The sequence below is a fragment of the Protopterus annectens genome, chromosome 14.part0 (genome assembly GCF_019279795.1).
Source record: "Protopterus annectens isolate FY-2018-M chromosome 14.part0, PAN1.0, whole genome shotgun sequence".
NCBI lineage: Eukaryota > Metazoa > Chordata > Ceratodontiformes > Protopteridae > Protopterus > Protopterus annectens.
The window spans coordinates 763,430,716-763,455,254 of NC_056748.1; the positions used below are offsets into that span (position 1 = coordinate 763,430,716).

The 24,539-nt window shown below is 39.7% G+C and overlaps 1 protein-coding gene across 1 annotated transcript in view; it reads left to right on the plus strand.

Moving 5' to 3' along the window:
* Positions 1-24,539, plus strand: part of BTRC (beta-transducin repeat containing E3 ubiquitin protein ligase) — a 2,835,508-nt gene that overhangs the window by 76,132 nt on the left and 2,734,837 nt on the right. The window contains exon 2 of the mRNA XM_044056496.1: positions 11,721-11,792. Coding sequence (XP_043912431.1) covers positions 11,721-11,792 — 72 coding nt within the window. The remainder of the gene's footprint in view (positions 1-11,720; positions 11,793-24,539) is intronic.

Below are 24,539 nucleotides of genomic sequence, written 5' to 3' on the forward strand. Positions count from 1 at the left end.
TAATGGACAGCCCTGGAAATGTTCAACAATAATGAAAAGCTTTTTTCTTTTTGTCATATTTAGTGACCGTAACAGTTTCAGGTGATAACTGAGAACTTGCATAACTACGTCCCTTGGTGTTCTGTATTTGCACTCATGCTCTCTCCATTGTTCTGCGTTATTGACCAGTTGTGTAGGTAACTTACCATGATGGCAGATGTTCGATTTGTTGCTGGGCTAAGGATTTTCTTAATTTCATTCATTCTCCTCCCTAAAATAGTCAGTGCTCTCAAAATTCACCCTGCCCTTAATATTAGTACCTCAGTGTTCACATATTTCTTGAGGAATTTAGTCTCTGCCTATCGTAATTATTAGGCAAGAAAGCTATAAAAAATGGTACAGCTGTCCTTACTACTAATACCAGCATGATGGCACATGATTAGATTAGATTAGACATAAACTTCTTGTGGGAAGGATCCTGAGTAGAGCTTTAGTAGGCCGGCTTGACAGATGGGATTTTGGGAAGGTTCCTGATAAGAATACTGTAACACTGATATAGTCCAGTATCTGCCACTGTGGTAAGTTACCTACACAGTTATAATTTCCACTTCCTGAAATGTTGACCAAGGTTGACTTTGGACTGTGATGCACAAAAATGGATATACCTCCCTCTGTCTAATAATCTAGTACAGTAGTATGGCTTGTGACCAGCAGCGTTGTTTGCATTCTGGAATTTTGTTGACAGTGTCGTGCTAGTTGCTTTTCCCTCAGTATTTTCTATAGACTGCACGTTAGCCATAAGGTTCTTTTATAGGCTTTATACATGTGTCTCCTGCGATTTCAGTTCTGATGCACTGCTTTTAACAGATAAGAACAGTTAGTTTATCGTGTAACATTTCATTTATCTCGTCTGTTGGAAAAGTAGTCCTTGTAGAAGGCAGCACTGTCGTATCTGTCTGCTCCAACATTAGTAATGATCCCTTGTTCGGCGTTAAGTTGCACATCTTAAACAGTTGTTAAGCAAGTTATTTTTGCAGTAAAGATCAGTGCATGGGAGGAATGTGAGAATCTCACTGGAGTTGACCATGAACATTGAAATCACTTGTATGTCTGGTAACAACTTTATACAGATGTCTTTATTTAAGATATCCAGAAAAAGAAGTGAATTCCGCTAAAGAACTCTCAGCAGAACAAAAAACAATGTAAATATTGGAAGAGCGTTGCGCCACAGGTAGTAGTATTTCATCTGAGTATTCAAAACTTGCTAAACAACCAAAATGGCGAAAAGACAGCTTCAAACAACAGCTACAATAACAGGCTTTTTCAAAAAAACAGCTTCAATAATAGCTCTATATTTCATATGTTGTGGATTCAACATGGTAAAAGCCTGTTATTGAAGCTGTCTTTTCGCCATTTTGGTTGTTTAGCAAGTTTTGAATACTCAGATGAAATACTAATACCTGTGGTGCAACACTCTTCCAATATTTACATTTATTTAAGATATGTGATTAACCAAAGAAGAGAATTTCCTGTTCGGCTAGCAGCTGTTTATAAAGAGATGTTAGGACTGTGATGGTAACCACTATCACGAATTCCAACAGAGCTATCATTATATTCTGTTTGTAGTATGTAGTATTAAGGACAGCTCAGGAGCTGTCTTGGCTGCTGAGATAACAGGAGTGGTTAAACATTGCCAGCCATTGCTGTCTTTTTGATATTTTTAATTTATTGTGTTCAGCTTTAAGGGTGATTTTTGTAGAGGAAAGTTTTGTATGTTTGAGTAATCTGCAAGCCATAATGTAAGCAAATCATTAACTTCTGATGTCAGAGATCATTCTAAATGTGTTTGGATGGTTAATATTTACATATATATACAGAAGTTTTGACTGTCACAGCTTTACTTTCTAAGGTAGCTAATATAAGAGATTTTTTTATTAGTAGCTGCAAGATAATATTACAAGTGGCATCATTGTCAGCACCAAGATTAAAAAGCTATGCACTAAATGTTTAGAGTAAATAAATGCATTTGCTACTTTGGAACAAGCTGACATCTAGGAAACCTTTACACTGAAACAGTGACATTAGAGAGGAAGCAAATATGACCATTGTTTGAAGTATTGATTGACAATGATTAATAAGTTGAAGACTTTAAATAATGATTTACAGTATGGCAGTCTTCAGTAGCAGAAGTTTTAGGTCTCCATGGTTGCTTTTAAGATATTGCTAACCTTTCGAATGGTTTAGGTTTAAATTGTGGCAGGATATATTACCATTGGCATTTTCCATTGTCACCCAAAATGTAGCATGCACATTACAGAAGTCAGGCATCATTGATAGCCTCTTATAGCATTAAGGTGTGTATGTGATGACCATTGTTTGTGTCCATTAAGATTTTAAGAAATTAACTTTAACAAAATGTGTGTAAAATTTGTCACTGCCAAATTTGTAGCTACTGTCCTTAGTATAAACATCTATTTTGATTCATCATGTGATGTGCTTTTTAAGGATATTAGTATCCGCTTAACCTCTTCTGCCTTGCAAACTGCTTAACAAGATTCCTGTGCATGATGGGCCTTCTTTACAAAGTTTAACAGAGATGATTTTAAAGCACATTGCCATCATACTGAAGGTGTACAGTTAGAAAAGTCGGTAGAATTAAAAACTGTGCAGCTAAAATGGTAGTAGGCAAATGCTACAGGAGGTGGTGCTGTAAAAACAGTATTATGTACTGATTATACTTTAGTGCTGTTTAAAAATTAGTCCTTTTGTTTTACTTTTTTCTGTCCTTTTCTTTAATCTCTTCTTGTTCCATGTTTTTGCATCATCTTTCTTATAGATTCATAGGTAAGTACTAGGCTAGCTGCCCTTTTAGGCCATTTTAACCCTAGCCAGTTTCTCTTTTTGTACTGATTTCGTTAGAGATTGGCCTTACTGATCTCATGGTCTATAATTATGTATTACCCTTAATGAGAATAACTGGGATCATACCATAGATAATTTGAGGGTACCCATGCATGAGGTAAATCATTTAGGAGATACCCTGTCCATTAGTAGTTTAGGGGGGGCAGTCCTGGAGTAAATGCTCCGATGTTCTTCGTGTTTCACTGTTGCAGCAGTCATTACATTTGGGTAATCTGCTGGCAGGTTGCCCTCAGTCATCCTAATTAACAAAGTCTTGCGTCCTACGTCAGTTGCTGTCCCTTCTTCCATGATGTCAGGTCATCAGGGGTATAAAACATGCAGCCGACGCCATTACATCAGTCTTTCTTGCCGCGCAGTGCCCGAAGCAGAAGCAGTTCGCAAGTGCCGGTCGGCCGACTCCTGAAATTTTCGTTTTTGAGTTTCAGAACCAAAATCTTCAACTAAAAGCTAAGTACCCCATTGGGGAAACTTTTTCTTGCTCCTTACCAATGTCAGTAAAAGTTAATAATTGCATTACTTGTGGGAAGCAAATACCTCATAAGGATTTTCATTTGTACTGTATTCCTTACCTAGGCCCTGACCATAACGTACCTTACTGTTGGTTTTGTGCTAAATTTAATCCACACACTATTAACCGGTATATTTTTGCTTCTAAATATTTTGGCCCACAATTTAATTATCCAGAAATGTCGTCGGTTAGCAATCAGACTACCGGAATGCCTAAAAAATGCAAAGAAAAAGACAGAGACAGGCCGTCGCGGTCCAAAACTGACGACGCTTCTCCTAAGCCAGTCGCCAGTTTGCCAGTAGTCAGTGAGGCGCTTTCGCAGCCCCTGATACCTGCCACTTCTGATTTGCAGGCCTCTACTGAGACCCATTCGGAGTCCGGTATGCCGCGAGATGCTTCAATTATGGAACCAGCTGATGTCTCTACCTTAGATGGGTCCAGAGCCGCTGTGCAGGCACCGGCTTCTGAGGGTGTTTTCAGGCCTACAGATTTGTATATTAGACCAACGCCATCTTCAAAACTAAGGCCAAAATCTAAATCTATGTCTAAAAAAACGACGCCTGGGCCACATGTGCAGGCCCCTGTGCCTAAAAAACAAATGATCAAAATGGCTGAAGATTTAATTACTCTGATCAAGGGTAGCCAGCCCTCTCCTAAGAGGCCTAGGCAAGACATTGATTATGAATCTTCTGAACAGGATTCTATTTCTTCTGACTCTTCTAATGAACAGGATTTGTTTATATCTACTTATGAGGACTCTGATGCAGAAGATTCCATTCCTTCTGCTTCTCCCCCTGAGGATTTTTCTTTTGGGGAAACTTTATATACCTTAAGGGAACATTTCCACTGGGAAAGTCAGGATTTCTCTGAATCTAAAAAGAGACGTGGGGATTTTCTTCTTCTTCCTCAGCATAGGCCTTTGGCTATACCTCCTGTTCTAGACATTGTTGATGATGTTTTTTCAGAATCTAGTGTGGCTCCTGATTCTCTGCCTCCGGCTTCTTGTAAGCCAGACAGATACTATAGGGTTCCTGACTCCCACAAATTCCTTTTCAAAAATCCTATTGCAGATCCTGAAACCATTTCTCAGGGTCCCAAGGGCATTAAGGCCTCTACTGCTAAAAATCCTACCCTTCTGATAGAGATTCCAGGGCGCTGGATAGATGGGGTAAGAAGGTTTACACTTCTGCAACCTTGGCAATCAGGACTTTAAACTGTCAATTTCATGTGCTTAAATGTCAAAAGCATGTCATGGGACTGCTTAAACAGAAAATGATGTTAATTTCTGACTTTGTGGAAAATAAAGATTTACAGGATTTATTGCATTCAGCTAAACTGCGGCGGTGGTGCTGCGGTAGCACTGTCGCCTCACAGTAAGATGTTGTCCTGTTTGATTCTCAGCTAGAGCGTCTTCTGTGTGGAGACGTGCGTGAATGGGCGTACCTTCGTTGAAGGTTGTGCATCAGGGCCGGCAACTCGGCATGTAAAAATCTACTGCCATTCATTAGCGGATCGGAGTTCCGCTGTGGCGACCCCTAACCGGGAAAAGCTGAAAGACACAACAACATTGCATTCAGCTGAACAAGTTGGAAAACATACTTTGCAATACGGTTTTGATTCTTTGGAGGCCTCTTACAGGGCTGCTGTAACTGGGTCTGTGCTAAGAAGGCATACTTGGCTCAAAGAGCAAACTCTGCCTGATCATGTTAAAACAAAATTGTTGGATGCTCCTGTACAACTGGACCGTCTCTTTGGTAATAAGGCTGAAGAAGTTTTAAAAAAGATGGAAGATGAAGCTAAATCTATGCAAACTGTGAAAGATTTCTTACAAGTGCAACCTTCAAGATTTAGTAGGCACTGGCCTGCTAAGAACCGGTCCTTTCCAGTTCCTTCGAGAGCCACTCAAGTCAAACCCAGACATTCCAAAGGCTCCAGGTTTCAGTCACAAGGGACTTTTAGAACAAAACAGTGGGGTGCCTCCACCTCCAAATCTAGAAACAACAAGGCACCTCCCCATGGTAAACAGTCTCAATGACTTCCCTCTACAATTACCAAGCACTTACCTCTTAGCCGCCCACTTGGGGGGAAAACTGGCACTTCATGCAAGAAACTGGCAACTTATAACCCAGGACAAATGGGTTTTAAGTATAGTATCCCAGGGATACAGATTCCATTTCCACACATTGCCAGTCCCAAACGGATGGCCAGACCTGCCCCCACTTCAGTGGGCAGAGGCTCAGAAACAAGTGCTGTCCCTCATGAACATGAGGGCTATTCAGCCAGTACCAGAAGAGGAAAAGGGGCAAGGTTTCTATTCGACTTTTCCTGGCACCCAGAAAAGACAAACCATGGCGTCCAGTCCTGGACTTATCTATTCTAAACACATTTCTGGACATTCCAAAATTCAGGATGCTGACTCTTCAACAGTTACTTCTTATGCTAGGCAAAGATGCCTGGTTGGTAACTCTAGACTTAAGAGGCTTACCTGCATATCCCAATCAGAGAATCTTGCAGAAGATACCTCCACTTCAAAGCAGGCTACTTACATTACCAGTTCTCTCCACTGGCCTTTGGCTTATCTACTGCGCCCAGGGTCTTCACAAAGTGCCTGGCTCCAGTAATAGCATTTTGCAGGCAAAGAAATATTCAAATATATCCATACCTGGACGATTGTCTAATTCAGGCAGAAAACGAGGACATTCTTCTAAAGCATCTGGCATTTGTAAAAAGGGTTCTAACTTGTCTAGGGTACACCATAAACTAAAAGAAATCACAACTGGTACCCTCTCAAAAAATTACATTCCTGGGTGCAAGCTTGAATATAACTGGCCAGATGGCTTACCTTACGCCAGAAAAGCAAATTCATTTGGTAACTTACTTCAAACAGGTGGCCACAAAAACCCTGCTATCTGCAAGACAAATTATGCAAGCCTTGGGGTCCATGGCCTCCTGCATTCTTCTAATTCCATATGCAAGACTGCATATGAGGAAACCTCAGTGGTACTTACGTTTATGGAGTCAACGTTGTCACAGCCTGGAAACCGTCATTCCTATCATACCTTGCCTGCAACTAGAGTTCCCATGGTGGGCAGAGGCCTGCCACCAAAATAAGGGACTGCCATTCACTCCACCCCCTGCCGCCCAAACCCTAACAGACGCATCAGACAATGTTTGGGGGGCTCATCTGGCAGGGAAGTGCATTCAGGGCAAATGGAGCCCAAATCAAATGCACTTTCATATCAATCAGAAAGAGATGCTAGCTGTACAGAATGCACTGACAGACTTCAAGGACTACCTTCATCCAGGACAATTACTGATAAAGACAGACAACACCACAGTTATGTGGTACATAAACAAGCAGGGGGGTACCCACTCCTACCCCCTTAGCAGACTAGCCATGGCATTGTGGAACACGGCCTTGACCTACCAGATACGACTGCAAGCTCAATTCCTGCCAGGAAAGCTGAATACTCTGGCAGACGAACTAAGCAGAAATCTCATGGGCCCACACGGATGGAAACTGGAACCATGGATTTTCAACATGTTGACACGCAAACGGGGGAGTCCAGACATTGATCTTTTTGCCTCACCCCAGAACTATCAGGTGGACAAATTCTGCACAAGAACTCATCATAAAAAATCCTGGAAAGTGGATGCTCTATCAGTCTATGCTTTTCCCCCTCTGCCCTCCAAAGTTCAAACCAAAAATGATTCTAATTGCTCCAGACTGACCTCACCAACACGGTTACCCACTCCTGCGCATTGTATCACACCTTCCACCGTGGCACCTGCCTCTGACACCCTACTTACTGTCTCAGCAGAATAACCAAATTCTGCACATTCAGCTCCAAACTTTGAATCTTGCAGCGTGGCTAATCACCTAAATTTACCCTTAGCATCCCTCAGCAAACCTGTGATGGATGTCATTTTGGAGGCGAGAAGGCCTAGTACTAGAAAATCTTATGCTGACAAATGGAAAAGATTCTGTGCCTGTAATCAATCACAAGGAATAAGCACAGCAGTGCCCAATATTTCTCAGATTTTACAATACTTAACTGAGATGCTTCACAAGGGCCTGTCCTTTTCTTCCATAAAAATCCATGCCTCAGCCATTTCAGCTCATTACAACACAGAACATTCCCTCTTCTCTCATCCTCTGCTAAAGCAGTATTTCAGAGGGGCCAAAAACTTAAGACCACCCAGGAGAGCTCCAACCCTTGCCTGGAACCTCAATTTTGTATTGGAAAAACTCACTCTCCCTCCTTTTGAGCCAGCTGCTACTGCAGACTTATAATTTCTCTCCTGGAAAACAGCTTTCCTTTTAGCAGTCACTTCTGCTAGAAAGATTTCTGAATTACAGGCTCTTATGGCAGTGGAGCCTTTCATTATTTTTCATGCGGACAGGGTGTCTCTCAGGACCAATCCATCCTTCATGCCAAAAGTGATATCCACTGTGGCTCTTAATCAGACCATTCATTTGCCAACTTTCTTTCCCAATCCACAGAACAAGGGGGAGCGGATTCTGCATTCATTGGATGTACACAGACAACTTAGATTTTACTTAAACAGGACAAAATCTAAGAAAATCAGAACAACTACTGGTGCAGGGGCATAGGGAAAGGATATTTTTCAAAGCAGACTATTTCCAAATGGATAAGCCATTGCATTCGTTTCTGCTATATGCACCATGGTAAAACCTGTCCCCCAGGAGATCAGATCCCATTCCAGCAGGGCTGCATCTACTTCTACAGCCTTTCTCAGAGGTGTTCCTACCAAAGACCTTCCAGAAGCTACTACCTGGAGCTCAGTTCATATGTTCACTAAACATTACCATTTACCTTTCTTCTCTAAATCCAGAGCTGGCTTTGTCACTGCTGTCCTGCAGGGCCTTATAGCTGGTCCTAATGCTGTATAAATCCATCCTCGCAACCACATCTTTGGGAATCTACCCAAATGTAATGACTGCAACAGTGAAACATGGAGAACATAGTGCAGTTGTGTACTCTTACCATAAATGTAGATGTTCGAGTGTATTCACTGTTGCAGTCCTGGTTACCCTCCCACCAGCCCCCTGTTTTTCTCTTACTATACCTCTACTTTCTTTTACTATGCTTAAAAGCCTTTTTGGTGTATTTGCTTCTGTTTGGAGGTATACTTTTTGTGTGTTTTTAATTTTATATATATATATATATATATATATATATATGTGTGTGTGTGTATTTATATCATTTTGCTCCCCATTTGGGGGGCACCTGGCATCTGGGGCAAGAAAAACCGATGTAATGGTGTCTGCTGCATGTTTTATACCTCTGACAACCTGACGTCATGGAAGAAGGGACAGCAACCGACGCAGGACCCAAGACTTTGTTACTGAGGCCGACTGAGGGCAACCTGCCAGCAGATTACCCAAATGTAATGACTGCAACAGTGAATACACTCAAACATCTACATTTATGGTAAGTGTACACAACTGTACTTTTCCCATCCATAGATCCAAGTTGCACTTGAATATGGACAGGGATGAGCTTTGTTTTACGTGGCTGGGCCGTCCACTCCAGAGCAGCAGTATCCTCTGTGAGATATACCTGTCTCTCCTAAACATTCTGTTGATGTTGAAGAAGAGGTTTAGATTCCTAGACTGAGTATTTCTGATGACATTTGACTTCCTGATGTGCTGTAAATCCATCAGTATCTAGTCAGAGGATGCCTTGTATGCCAGCCAAAGGATACTGAGTATAGTGATGTGGCTTTGATTTGGTCCATGTAGGACATGTTGTTTGGTCTTGTATCCTTTATTGTATCTCTTTGGGCGTTCCAGTTGTTACATCTCTATGCAGGTACATGTCAAAGCGGACACTATACTCAATGACTGGCCTCATGAGGGCTTAGTAATGGGGTAGTGACTTCCATAGATCTAGACACAATCCCTTTGTTTATAAACTGTGCAATGTAGAAGGAATTTCTTTCAACAATGAATATGTGTTAGTGAAATGTTAGGTCACTGTCCGCATAAGTTCCCAAATCCCAAAGAAATGGGTCAGTTCTTTGGGGCGTATTGTCAGTGTGGTAGTTCCCTCGAATAGAAGACTTCCCAATGGATACAGTAGTTCATTTTTTGACATTTAGTTTCAGTCCATGATTTTGACACCAGTTATTTGGGACAAACCTTCCTGAATGATGGGTGAGTCATTTTGTGATTCAGTGACTGCTGCTAGCTTGCAGTCACTTGTAAAACGTAGTCATCCAGACCCCTTTGGTATTGGCTTTTACTTCAGAAAAGTAGATGCCAAAAAAGGAGAGGTTCCAGCACAGAACCCTGGGAGACTCGACTGGTCTCATTGTGGATATAACTTTGCCAACTGGCTCACAGATAGAACAAAGGAAATCACAGTTTATTTAGCTTTCCCACTATATGCCTGAGTGGGGAATAGTGTCAAAAGCTTTGGCCATGTTGAGGTATGCAGTGTGTACCATTTTGCCTTCATCCACTGCTTTGGTGAACTTTTCAAATAGTCCACCAGGTTGACTAAGTATGACCTACTCTTGACTGATCGGTGTTTGGAGATTCCGTGTGTCCTGATTGATCAGGTCAATGGTATGTCTTTCCCTTGCATTGCATACGAGTCTGCTCAGACTTTTGGGTCTTTGGAAGGTCTTCCCTTTTGCAGAGAAATGATTTGTAGCTGTTCTCCACTTGTTTGATTCAAAATCTGCATGGAAACTGAGATTAAACAGTTTTGTTAGGGGTGTGCCTAAACTGTGCATCCAGGGACACTGTTAGTACCCACTGATGCAACATTTTTAGCTTTTGATAGCAGTGTTAGAACTTGGTCTTGTGTGATAGCTTATAGGTGAAAAGGTTACAAGTATATCTTGAGGTATGGATGGAGGGGAAAGAGGAGTAAAGTTAGAGGTAAATTTATCATCCAGTAGGTTTGCTATATCTTCAGCATAAGTATATGTAACACTGTTCACAATCAGCTCAGTGCATTGCTGCATTATGCTTTTGAGATTATAAAAGTAACTGAAAAAGACCTTGTGATTGTCTTTGGCTCGGGTACCTTAATTTAGCACCAAACTTTGCTTAGGTGGATTTTATTGAGCTCCTGAGTTTTTCAGTGAGAAGGGCTTTAACATTTGGGGAATTACTCTTATTTTTGGTCAAAATTCTTTTCCTTTTATTGTAAGTCTTGTTGAAGTTATGGTTCCACCATGTGTGTTTTTTTCTGGAGTTTGCTATGCACTTCTTTCTGTGGGGTACAGTTGCATCTATATAGCTGTTTTCATGCTGGTATAGTGTGATGGTGGTGTACATTTCTGCATATTCAGTGGAGTTCACTGGGATTGGTGGGGATTTGAAACTTGAAAATGTATTAGGAGTAGGTAGATTGCCTTAAATTTCTAAAGGTGTCTTTGGTGGAATGGATCTCTATTTACATTTTATTTCAAAGGAGACTGACTTATGGTCAGAACTAACAAGTGATGAAGATATGCAAAGGACTGTGCAAGATTCTCCCATGCTAGTAATGGCAGGATCCAAGATGTTGTCCCCCATAATGGGTACTGTGACTAATTGTCAATACAAACACCCTGGAACAAAGTCCAGCAATGTCTGTGCTTGTGCACTATTGGTGGTTTAGGCTTTCCAGTGTGTAGTTGGATAGTTTAGCTCATCTAGGAAAAGGAGATTGGGTTGAATACTCTCAATTTTAGCTCCTGTAGGTAGATGTCATGGCTTTCTTGTGTTATAGAAGGAGTTCTGTTAGCTAATATATGGTAAGGGATTTCTGTTGGCTGTTTGGACTTGAAGAATTTCTAGTGGATCATGCTGCTTTACCAGCCTTGATGTGTCTCATCTGGATCAAGACTGATGTACCTACGCTTTTATCCCCCTCCTGCACAGTAGCTGGTCTAAATATATAAAAGGTGGTGTTATAGCCCTGCACAGTAGCCGGCCTAATATTTGGAAGGTCTTGTAACCCTGCACAATCAGAATGCTCTCTGCTTATAGTCTTGCTTTCAGACTTTACAGCTTTGATTACTTTCATCCCTTCACTATTGAGATGCACAAATGCATAGTTTGGCAGATTTTGTTTATAAGATAAATAACCCTTTAAATTTCAGTTGAAACGTATATAAAAATATTGTCACTCTTGTTCATTTGTTGTGCGAGTTAAAAACTGTTGTTTTCGTGCTAACAGAAGTTTGGAATAAAGCTGTAGTTGTAAATTAGTGTATTAGATAAGCCCAATCGGGCTGCCAGTCTTCATCCAGCTCATTGATGTTTTTCACATTAAACTGGTGCATTCAGAGGGACACGTTGAAAATATCGATGGACCAAAATATTGACTGCTGTACACCGCTGCAAAAAACACCACAACACGTAAGGTCATCTTCCATTTCCTTACTGCTTTTTTAGTACTAAAATGCCTGTAGTATGTTATGAGATTGTGGTACAACAGGTACTGTTTTTTGCCCTTTCTCCACTGTAATGTGATATATGATTTGGTATATATCAATTGGAGGGAAGTGGGGATGTGTTGTGTGATTGCCTCCTGCATAGAATGACTTTTTATTGTTTTTGAGTTTTATTATTTTGGGGTTTGTGTTTAGACCTTTTGTTGTCTGCATTTTGGTGTCCGATGTTTTGAAGTTTTGATATTTTGAATTTATTTCCATTCAGTTACGTGATGCATTACGTCTGCTAAATTTCTTGGTTCTCATCCAGCCAAGCTGTCTAATTTTCACAACTTAATTTAGCTCTAGGGTAGGGGAGATATCATTCAGTCCAGTAATTTAAAATAAAAAGCACAGGTAACTTTTTAAAATTGAACTGCTTTTCTGCTGTTTGTAAAGAAAAGCGTTTCCAGAGACGTAATGCTATTATCCTATGACATAGGAATTGATGTACATCTTTTAATACCAAGCCAACATGTAACCGTTTGCATGAATGAAGTAAATGGACAGTTGATATCTTAGATTCATAGATAAGTACTAGGCAATCAGTTTGCAGATCATTGCAGCTCTAGCCAAAAACCTCAATTCAAAAGTTCCTTCCGGTCTAAAGGAGGGCAAGACAAAGATCGGGGGATAATTTTGAGGGTGCCATCAAGTTATCTGTATTTATGACAGTGATACTACTCTACTTGACATGTAGTGAAAGTTTGATCCAGAGTTGAGGGATACATTGGAATATGAATCTATCATGCCTCTGTCTTGTTTACTTGCTGATGAAGGTTCAGTGCTTTGAACTAACATTTGAGGTACCTTTTGTCCTGTGAAGGAATAGGTTGTCATAAAGGACTGCATGCTTCATGGCTCTGAAGGCTACATACAGGTCTACATATAATATTTGATAGACTGAGTGTAGAGAAAGGGCTCCCTCTCTTCCATCTGCCATCTCATTTCAATTCCACATGTTTGTATTACTGCATTCATAATCACCAGTTCAAAAAGACATCATTGTTCAACTCCATGCTAATTCTTATTTTCTTTCCCAACCATGACCTTCATTCAGGATTTTTTATAACCTGTTTGTTATAGTCATTGTTTTTTTTTCAGTCTGTATCCCTGTGGCATCTTCTGCATTGCCTCATGACTTATTGTATGAAATGCTTTTACTACATCATACTTTGTTAATCTTAATACTGTAAGAGAATAAAATGGTATTTACTACGTCTTGTACTATTGCCAAAATATTTTACCTCCATTCCCTTCACTCCAAAACCTCTTTTCCTGTAATTTTTTCCAATATTTCCTGCATCCTTTTCTGTATTATTTTCATAAAAATCTTGTAATCTGTATTCTCCAGTGTTATTGGTCTCCAGTTCTTTAATATGCTAACTTTCATATTTTTTCCATGTAAACTTAACCACCCACCATCATTTATTACCTCCACAAATATTTTTTCACTTTCACCGATTCCCTTTTAATATGCATAATTTAGTCCATCCAAACCTAATGCTGGGTCTTCTCTTTTTTTTTTTTTTTTTTTTTTTTTTTTTTGTTTAGTTTCTTCAAATTCTTCCATTTTGGTTTGCTTTACTGACTTTTTCTTAACTTTATTAGATATCAGTATCATTTTTACATTCCACTTTTCTCATTCTACCTCTTTCTTGCAGACTTTTCAACAACCTACATATGTTCTTCTTGTCTGTACTTTATATTACTCTCTTAATTAAATATTGCATCCATACTCCCTAATGCTCTCATAAAATTTTCCCTAAAGAATGTGAGTCTTGCTATTATTTTCCTCTTAAAAAGAATATTTTTCTACACATTCTTTTTCTTTTTATACCTCTCAATTTTTTTTCTCTGTCTTACTGTGTCAGTTCCATCTTCTGTTTCTTCCTCGTACTCATCAATAATTCATATTCCATTGTTTTTTTTTATTTCAAGATCACTGGTTTTCTTTAAACACTAGCCAGCAATATGTCCAGCTGTTGTAATGTATTCTCATTGTCCTGTTCTACTGATAAACTTTGTTCTTCTTTAATGTTTTCCTTTCTACTTACTTCACCAGTAAATCTTAATTCGCAATTTAATCTTTTTTATTCATTTTCTTTCTTTCTTTATTTTTGTTTATCTATTGCTTGAGATTTGAGTACCTTGACAGTCCGATTGAGTAGGTGCCAATTTTCAGTTGGTACCTTGTGAGAAAAGCTACAAAGTATTACAAAAACATTTTTAGAAAAATAATTTTACAATCTTCAAAAAATAATACAAAAAATATCCAGTTTTTTAATAATTATACCAAATGAGACATAATGTGAATGCGTTGGTTAAGAATAGATACAATAAATCCAAAAAGCAGGCAAACAAGGAAAAATCGCACAAATAAACAAAAGAATGAACCTGGATGCCACTGTTCAGCGAAACAAGAAAGCCACAGAGAGAAATGTAGGCAGACTTCCATTTAATAGTAAAAGCCACAAAACAACAAAACACATAAAACGTATTCAACACTTCGTTTTCTTTTCTAGCACTTCCTCAGATGTGGGCTGTCATAAACCAATCCACTTACTGATTGCTTCTCTTGTTCCACCTTGCAAGTCAAGTCAGGCCTTCTCTCCATGGCTTTATTGTTTCGCTGAACAGTGGCATCCTGGTTCATTCTTTGGTTTATTTGTAAGAATAGATACAACTTGTATGGCAATAATTTTAACATTTAGAGAAATTTTAGGCAGTTTACGGAAATTAAAGATAAGTTAGTGTAATGCAAACACGAACTGCAATATAAAGTTGGAAAAGAAAGACAGGGTTATGGTGCATTTAGACAAAGATGGGGAGAGAAATGTATTGAAGTAAGGAAGTGAGTGAAGAATGGGGAGTAATGGGGTGTAAGCAGCGAATAGGTACGTGTTTATATTTTGGGATATAGTTTATCCTGGAATTGAGCAAAAATAGATCCTGATTTTGGCTAGGAAGTCTTTCTGAATGGTTTTAAAGGACTGGAAGAAGGGAGAGTATTGACTTGTTGGATGCAGGTAATGAGTTCCAAATCTTAGCAACATGGCATGAGTAGAGACCATACCCAGCAGATTTGATAGGCTTGTGAACAGAGAGGAGTTTTTGGTAATTTGATTGTAATGACTGAGTCAGAACATAGTTGTGTAGAATGGTATTTAATGCTGGGCAAGAAGATGGATAATTTTATAGGTGGTAAGAAACTATGTATATGTCAGTTGATGGAGCATTTCTAACCAGTTTAGGCTTTTTATTACTGTATAGGGGTATTTGCTGTAAATTTAGCCACTTAATTATAACATTGTTCAAGTTTTGCTTTTTGTGGTGTCTTGAGGTTAGTAAGGATTGGAGCAGCATAATATAGTATAGGTAGGAGGTAAATAGTGAAAAGCATAGTTTGTTGAGTCGGTGAGAAAATGTTTGACTCTCTGAAGCATCCCTAGTTTTGGGTGAGTTTTCTATATGCAGGTCGAATTTAATGTTATCAACCACTATAATCCCTAATAATTTGTTATGAGAAGTGACTTCAGTGGTTGTATCATTAAGAGAGAGCATTTTAATTTTTTTTGTTTTTTCATGAGAGGGATTTGAGGAAGAGAGTAGCTTATTTTTTTGAGTGTTGAGCATGAACTATGAGTTACAAAGGCATGTTTTCTGTGGCTGTTAAAGCTTCCTTAGTAATTTTTGGAGATGTGCCAGGTTGTCTGGTCTGCATATGAGTGTGCAGTCATCTGTGTACTGTGTTAGGGAGGCCTGTTGTGTGGATGGTATTAGTGAGAATGTTAGAGGAGAGGGCCAAGGATAGAACCTTGTGGTACACTGGTGGTGACTGTGACTTATGGGAGAGGGTGGAGTGCCATTTTACTGAGAGATGAGCCTAAAATGAGGAGGAGTGTAGTTTGCCATTATCTCTAGCTTTATTGACAGTGTCTGTAAAGGTTAGTAGTGCAGTGTTAACGCAGTGGGAGGGATGGAAGCTGTGTTGTTTGGGGAATAGGAGTTCTTCCTGCAGAAGTTTATCAGTTGTCTTTGAATACATTTTAGTGTTCTGGAGAGTGTGATAAGATTGATATAGATCTAAAGTTAATGATGTCTGTTGAATTTTCTCCTTTATGTAGTGGGATAATGTACAATTAGTTCCAGAAATAGGGAATGTGGAATTCTTGGAGTGACCTATTTATAAGGACTGAGACAGGGTAGGCAATGTTGTTGGCTGTTGTTTTAAGGTACTCACTTGGGAGGTCATAGTTTTGAGTATTTTTGTATATGACGTGGGCTAAAGTTTGAAGGTGAAAGGGGATATGGAGATATGTGACTCTTAAGACTGGTTGGGAGTAGATGCTGGTGATTCCTTGGTTAGGGACATTGTCCTACCTGTGAAGTGAGAGTTGAATTCTGTTGCAGTTTTATTCTATTTTAGCCTATCATTTTCTATAGTATGAAAATTCAGCCTCTTCTAGTTCACCTGTCACTTCTTTCATATCCTTTGAATACCCAGTGTAATTTCAGTTGTAAAAAATTCCACTTTTATACATCCATTTTGTATATTCAGCTCTCCACATGTTATAACTTTTCATTGCCTTCACCTCCTGCTATTTTTCATATTCCGTTTCTTAAGTTACACTTAAAATCTCTTGTCATAGTTAATGATCTGTTCACTATTGCATAATTTATTTCTTCAAACATGTTCTTTCTTTCAGACATTTTTGTGTACACATGCACTATGGTTAGTCTAGCACAGCTTCTCCTCTTTCTCATATCACATTACCACCATTTTGGGAATTAATGTTGTTAAACATCAGATGTAGTTTCTTCATCTCTTATCAAAACCCCTGTTCCTGAACACATCTCCTTTCCTACTGACCATATAAGTTTGTTTCCATGCTTCAGTTCTTATTTCTTCTTTTTTCACAAATCTTGTATCAAGCAAACATATCATCCTTTTTTTCTTTTTATACCAATAGCCTTTAAATCTGTCATCTTATTTATTGTGCTATTAACATTTAAAGCTAATACTTCCACGTCATTACTTTCTTTTTTTTGTATCTTTCTTTCCTCTAGTTTTTATTTTTCTTTTTCATTCTAACTCTCCCTTGAATAGATTTTACAATTCTTCTTCTTTCCCTTTCTCCAACTCACCTTATTCACCACCTTCATGTTCCAGTGCTGCATATTTATTTTCCACTTGTACTTGCTTCAATTACCACTTCTTCCTGTTTTTCTTAAATTTTATTCTTCAGCTTTTGTCCTGAAAATCACTTTCTTTCCTTGTTTATATCTTCAGCAAAGACACAAACCAAAATGTCAATTCTCATTATATTATCTAGAAATTGATTTATAGTTCCTGTTAGCATGTCACATCTGTCATCATTGTCCACATCTTTTTTTTTCATAAACTGTTGAACCAAATTATTTTTTGCTTCCATTCAAAAAGTGTCCTTAGGTTTTCACCAGTAACTTACAGTAGCCCTTTTTTATTTGCCATGATTACATTTTGTGCATGTTGGACTCTGCTCTCATTCCCATTCCTTGTACCAATATTTTCCTATCCCTCTGTCCAAACATGTTTTTCATCATAAAATTTTTAATATCATGACCGTTACTGCACTTAGAAAGGAAACGCCCTTATTTTATACTTTTAAATATCAGAAGTCCTAAACTGAGCATATAATTTTCTAAATTCTGAGTAAGTCTTTCCAGGAGGTCAAGTTCCTTTTTTCAGTTTATGTATAAAACACTCCAGTAAAAAAAGCCTCAGAAGGTACTTCACAGAAATCATTTTTCTTAAGTGAGTTAGTTAATATAATCCATTGTCATATCTGTTAATACTTGCATTGTTCTTTGCTTTTATTCTTGCAACTATCTTATTTGCATCTGCAATCCTTCAGCTTTTTTTTTTTTTTTTGTAAAGCTTGCACTTCTCTTTTTCTGTACTACTTTATTACATGCCGTACTAACAATTTCAGCATATTTTCCCAACTTCAACCACCTTTAATCTACTTTGTTGCAGGAGAATGCTCATGAAACTGCCTACTCCACCAGCCAAGCATATCTTTTAATCCACTAAATCACCAGCCTCTCTTTTTTTCCCCCTCCTTTCAGATTACTGGTATTTTCACTTCTGTCCTGCTTTTATATTACACACCCCACTATCCTGTTCCATTCTGCCGTCTATGCATCTCTCAGTTCCTCTTCATGAAATAGATCTTTCAGGACATATGTCTTAAGCCATCCGCCATCAAGATTCATTACTATCTCCTTCTTTAGTTCTATATCATTTCCAGCACTCCGAGGTCCTCCTGTGCCACCTAGTGAATTGACATTAAAAGACTAGGGGAATTTCCCCACTGTCCTAGCAAACTTTCCACTAGTGTGTATAAGTATCACCTCAAGTCTGTCCTGAAAAGAGGCTACTAACTTAGTGGAACTAACCTGACACCTGATCAACAAAGGATAAAGTAAAAACAAAATGTATGAATGACTGATTCTTGAAGAAAATTCTTCATTATTTCCAGGCTGCTGGTATTGCATTCACTCAAGAAAATCAGAAATCTGCACTTATCATACCAAGAGCTTTCTAAAAGTTTTCCTAGACATTTGCTCCTTGATTTCTCTACTGTAGGGTAGGGTGCTTCAAAGGATGGATTTCTTGTACAAATGTCAAAGCAAACGTTACTGACTATAGGGATGACTGTCATCGCTTTAAGTTGTGTCTCCTCCTAAATTTTAGTAGGATCATAGATTACTAAGCTATCGACCTGGAAGTCTTTTCAAGCCTAGCCGTGTCATCCCAATGTAATACCATGGATACTCTAACCATTACCTAGGATTGTATTTATTAATGACTGCCCATGTCCAGGAATAGTTCATATGAGATTGGTACCTTGGGAATCTGTGAAATCTGAAAACTTCATCTGTAGGTTTTGTCTTTCCATTATATGTGCACTGCTTAAGGAATTCCTTTGGAGGCACGTTTTTCAAAAATCTACACGGTTTTCCTTTGTCCTTTTTATATCTAAACCAGAAACTACTTACAGACACATTGGCATCATTTTGAGGAGAAGGCTTCCAAGGCCACAGAATTCAGGGTTTATGCACCATCTCAAAAGACTGTCTACATGTCATCTGCAAGGAGTTTGTCAGTTTACCAAACTTGCATACTATTCCCATCATTTAGAAGAGCAGATGTTCTACAGATGATGGTGGACAATATCACTGTGATGTGGTACATAAGGAGTACTTCATTCTTATCCTGAGTACAATCCAACTAGAAAGTACCAGCAACAAAATGATAAGCACTTCTGATGAATCTCTCCATTCAGACCATTCACAGCATATGAGAGTACTGTGGCATTTTCCTGACTGGGTGGCACAGAAAGATGGAACACTTACTGTGACCCAGGTGACTGTGATTAGGTTAGCAGCCTCAACACTGGAGGAGCCAGGGTGGGATGAAGTTGAGTTAAGGGGCATGGCCTGTTCACGTTTGCCAGGGAGTGGAAAGGGCAGCAGGTGTACTGGAGCTCACAGGGAAATGTGATTTCTCTACTGGAGACTGGGAAACCACTTCCTGCAAGTGTAAGAGGTGTAGGACTACTTGCTGGCAATATCCCTTGTGGAAGTGAGGGGCAGCTGCCACAGACAGGCCATTGCACATCCTCATTCATACCTGCAAGCTGGGCATCTTCAGGAGAACATTGAGCTAAGACAGAAACCCTCAATCCACCCCTAATAGCCATCTAAATGATGACCCCACTTGGTTAACCTGTGCCTTGGTGATGGGGATTGAATGGGCCAGATGACCAGGATGTGGCTGATGGAAAATGGGCAAAGGTGGCTAAAAAAGTTTTAAAAAAATACATAGGCAGATTCTCTAGTTAGGGACATTTCTATGCCTCACGGATGAAAACCAAAGAGGTTTATCTTATGTTCACTCAGAATATGGAGCCTTCCATAGGTAGTAGACTGCTTTGATGTTCACTCATCAACCACCTCTGTTTTGCTGCAAGGTAAGGCATATGTGAAGTGCTATCCAAAAGTTAAGCTGAATTATTGTATTTCATTATTGACTAGACAGTTATGGCTTTTTCATTTTCATTACTTGGAAGATGCTAATCCTGTCATTCTTCAGCTACAAGAAAATTGTTTAACTTGATAGGGTGGTAGAATGTTATACTCCCAAATCTTCTATAAGTCAGAGATTTTTAAGATCTCCGTTGTATGCAGTAAAAAAAAAAACAAGGAGGCCTAACCAAAGTTCTGTGGTATAGGTTCTGCAATACCATTCTTCAATTAACTGAGGACTGCATTGTTCTTCGGTAAAAGTTTCACTTATTTGACATTTTTTTAATATCCCCCCCGTGCCTCCTGGGTGTCAAATGGTATCTTCCTACTGGATGTATATTTGTTCTCTACTGGTGGGAAATCCCCTAACCAGATGGACTGAGAGCTAGCTGCAGGGATCTATCGTACAGTCCAACATTGGTTGTACATGAATCCTTCCTGGCATCTCAGCTAAGAGAGTGCTTTTTGTGAATGACTTTACCTCTCTCTGGAATTACATGAGCACTTGTGTCACTGCAGGGACTGTCATTGCCTTTTTTCTGTGCATCTGGACTCCTCCACATGCCTCTACAAAGACTACCATCCTGTGCTTGGGTGGTTGCACACACACCTCTCCTGCAGAGGCTCCCCACATCCTCACATTCCCCCACCCTTCAGCAGAGACTGTGTCTGCAGAACAATGGTACAAGTCAGGCAGGTAGATTATCCCTTATTCCTAGTATCGACATGCCCATTTTTCCTCCTTGTTCTTTCAAGCCTCCAAGCCCAAAACTGAACTCTGGTCACCTAGGCCATAGTAAGTATTTTGTTCTTCTACACCCCTGTTGTAGGCAGTTAATTTTCCTTTTTTTTTATTCTTGTCTAAGTATCTTACAGTTTATTTTCATGTAGTTGTAAAAGTATTCATGCAGGGGATCCTTCCCCTAAGGCCTCACCATCTTCTCTCCTACACATGATTTGAGTATTTTTGCTGAAAACTTGACTTTTCCTGCACCTGAACTAGACTTTAAAACAACTCTATATAGCGGCCTTATAAAAATTTTTCTTAATTTTAGTTTATTCAGGTTACAGACCTAGCTTTTTTAAGAACCTTAGAGATTTTTCAGCATTAATGCTATTGACAACTAATCCCTCTTTTATGACAGAAACTGTCTGACAATCTTTCACTGGGATTGTCATCTCCATCATCAGTAGAGCTATGACCAGCAGGACTTGGCCTAGCATTGAAAGCTTTCACAGGCTACCTTAGCCCTCTCCCCTTTACCCATAATCCTTCACACCTGAAGACATCATTCCAGATGCCATGCACTAAAATCAGATTGAAGCAATTAACAGTTCCAGAATACTGATTTATGAGTGGTGAGCAGGCCCATGCCCCTTCACTCATCTTCATCCCACCCTGGCTCCTCCAGTGTTGAGACTGCTAACCTAGGCATGCACTGCCTGAGTACTTTCCATGGCTTTGAACTATGTTTCAGCAACTGTATAGATGTCTGCATCATCCAGGGTAAGGAAAGCTTCTAGGGAGAGCAGTTTCTTGATAAAATTCCCAACCATTGAGCAGTAACACCTTTTAGCTTGCCTTGAGTAGCTTTTATGTTGGAAGGCCTGTCTGTTTGGCAATACCTAAAAAGGCACTATAGAAGTGGATAATGTTTCGGTCAGTATCCTAAATCCTATATGTGACAGGTGAAGACCATGCCTGGCAAAGCACCGTGACCTCTCAACCATGTCCTCCCAGGCTAACAAGTATTGGACCTCTTTGGAATGATACCAGTAGCTAAGCCAGTTGTTAGTCTATCATATTTTGTTGGTAGTGTGGCATCATCCCATCATCCCCGGAGACAGTAGAATGCTGCTCATTGTTAGGCTCATACCTGCCTGTGACGCACATTCTGAGAGCTCAGTCATGCCTTGTCATATAGTCCAAGGAGGTACATCTCAGGTCAGTCACACCCACATGGCTTATGACTAAGTCATACTGGTACTTAGGGATAAGTGACCTGATTGCTCGTGTGAACTGTGTGATCTGGCAAATCCTGTCCCCTGACAGGCAGCTAACTATAATCACCTCTTTATCCAGCCTGTTGAGGGACATCCATATGTCTCACAATGGAGTCTCCTAGGACCAGTTTAATGGGGTGTGGAGTGTTTTGCCTTATGGGCTAGGCAGTTGACACAGTGAGATGTGGCTTTGTGTTGTAATGGGAGTTGTCTTGTTTGTGTGCATGCAGAGTTTCTGAGGACTGAGCCTGAGATGCCTTTGAGGTTTCAATAAGCTGCATGTGCTAACTTCGGCATGGATCTACTTCACATGACTGTAAACTCAAAATACTGAATTTCATTTGGCTGAGACCACAATACATAATTTTCAAAATACTGAAAACTCATTTGACTGAGTCTCATTATACTGAAAGCTTACAACACTGAATTTCAAGCCACAGACATGCACACTTACAACACCGACAAAGTGTTTCTTGTGAGTCGCACATTAGAACAGATCAATTAATGAGTTACACAGAAGTCAGAACAGGTCAGTTAAGATTAATTATCTGTGAACTGAGAGGTGGCGCTAGGAACTAAACCTTCTATTTAAGGGGTAAAATAAAGCATTTCAAAACTTTACTGGAAAAACTCACTGACTATTGACACAACTTGCTGTGAATGAGAGAGGTTAGTTTGCTTTTGGTTTCTTGAATTTTGTATTACTTTATTGCCGCCTTCTGTTTTGTGTACTGTGATTTTTTTTCTTTTCATGGTATTTTACTTGTATTCTGCTTTAAATTGCATAATAAAACTTGGAAAGAGACCACAGCTGGGTCTCTTGTGAGTCGCACAGAATGTTTTCCCACCTTGCCCCTTGCAGTTGTGTTCTTAAACACAACTGTCTTTCTAGTTGCCTGCCCCCTATGTTAATTTGGCCACGTATCTCCTTCCCTCTCCCCTTTCACTGGTTGTTGTGTGCAAGCACAAAATTATCATTTTGTGAAATCACTCCCCTTCAATTATTTAAATTTATTGACTATCCCACTGTATTCCATAGAGCCAGAAAATAAAAGTGCCCACCCCATATCTTGCTCTTTTCAAATTAGTGGCTCTCGACTTAGCTGAAACTTTAGTTACCACCTTTTTCATATCTAACTGCTTAGTGCATACTGCAATGCTTGTAATATTAACCCATTTTTCATCTTGCCTTTAAACATCTATTGCAAGACCATCAGTTATTGGATAGCCCACATTTTGCCTCTCAGTAGTCATATTGGGATTAGTGCTTCTGTTTTCTCCTGGTGAGAGAAGGAGCACAGGGACATTATTTCCTGGAGGCTGCTGATCACCAGATAGCCTAATAACTGCTTCATAGGTGACAGCTTGGAATTTGTGCTTGTATTCTGCTCCTGGTGAGAGAAACAGCAGAGTGCATTGATTCCTGATTGTGCCTGGTTGGACAGTGTGTCTGTGCTTAATGTTCCTGATTGGCCTGGTTGCTATTCAAGGGATCTACCAGGAAAAGGCTACAACTAGCCTACAGACCTTGCATCATCTGGGACAATACGATGAGTCATCAAACAGGCTGTGCCCTGCTTCTCATCTTGGGATTTGTGCTAAAGTTTTGCTTCTGGTGAGAGAAGAATCAAGGAAGCATTGTATCATGGCAGAGTGAACCTGTGGTGAGGCCAACACTAGTAGTAGCCATTCACGCGACTTTCCTCTTTTCATCATTCGTGACAAGCTAATTCTTTGTTTTCCGTAAGTACTGATTGATTTGTTTCTAACTTCAGAATGTCTGCCTAAATACTTCATCCTTAAATTTTCAGGGTCTACATATTAGTTTCCCCACAAGTGTTTGGCTGTGCCCTGTACAGACTCAGGCACCACGAGTAAAAGCATAATTGAAATTTCTCCATTACCTAGTTGCACACAGGACAACTACTTTGCAGTGACAAGCACTGTCCTCAGAGTTGCAAACCAGATACACCTGACATTGCTTTCTATTTTCACTCCAGCTATCTAATCAATAAAAAAGGGTCTGTCGCCATGGATATGAGCTTTCCCACCATCTCCATTACCAGCTTGGTGGATATGGGCATCCTGATGCAGTGCAGAAATTGCTTCATGTTTACTGGCCAGTTAATTCTCAAAGTGATATGGCATGTGAGAGAAGTATGTACACAATGTCACTGGAGGCAAAGCTCTCTCATAAAAGTACACCTAATGTTAGTAAGGTTGTCAGTAGTACACATGCTGCACCCATCACACAAAATTCAAAGCAGACATACAGACTTACGTATGCTGAAGCACTTTAAATGTAACCTTTCTAAACCACAAAGACAACCTAGATGAAGTACACGTAGCAAATACTCTCAGCAGCCCCAAATGCACTCTTTCAAAACAACATCCGCTTCAACACATAGAGCCACATCTCATGGAGCCTCTGCCTCTAAGCCCATAAGGTAAACCACCACACAGTCCAACACTCTGGTCATTGGAGACTCCCATCATGAGACACACTGATGTTCCTCTCACCAGGCTGAGTAAGGAGAAAGTCATGATCAGTTGCTAATCAGGGGCTAGGATCCGCCATATTATACACGCACTCATG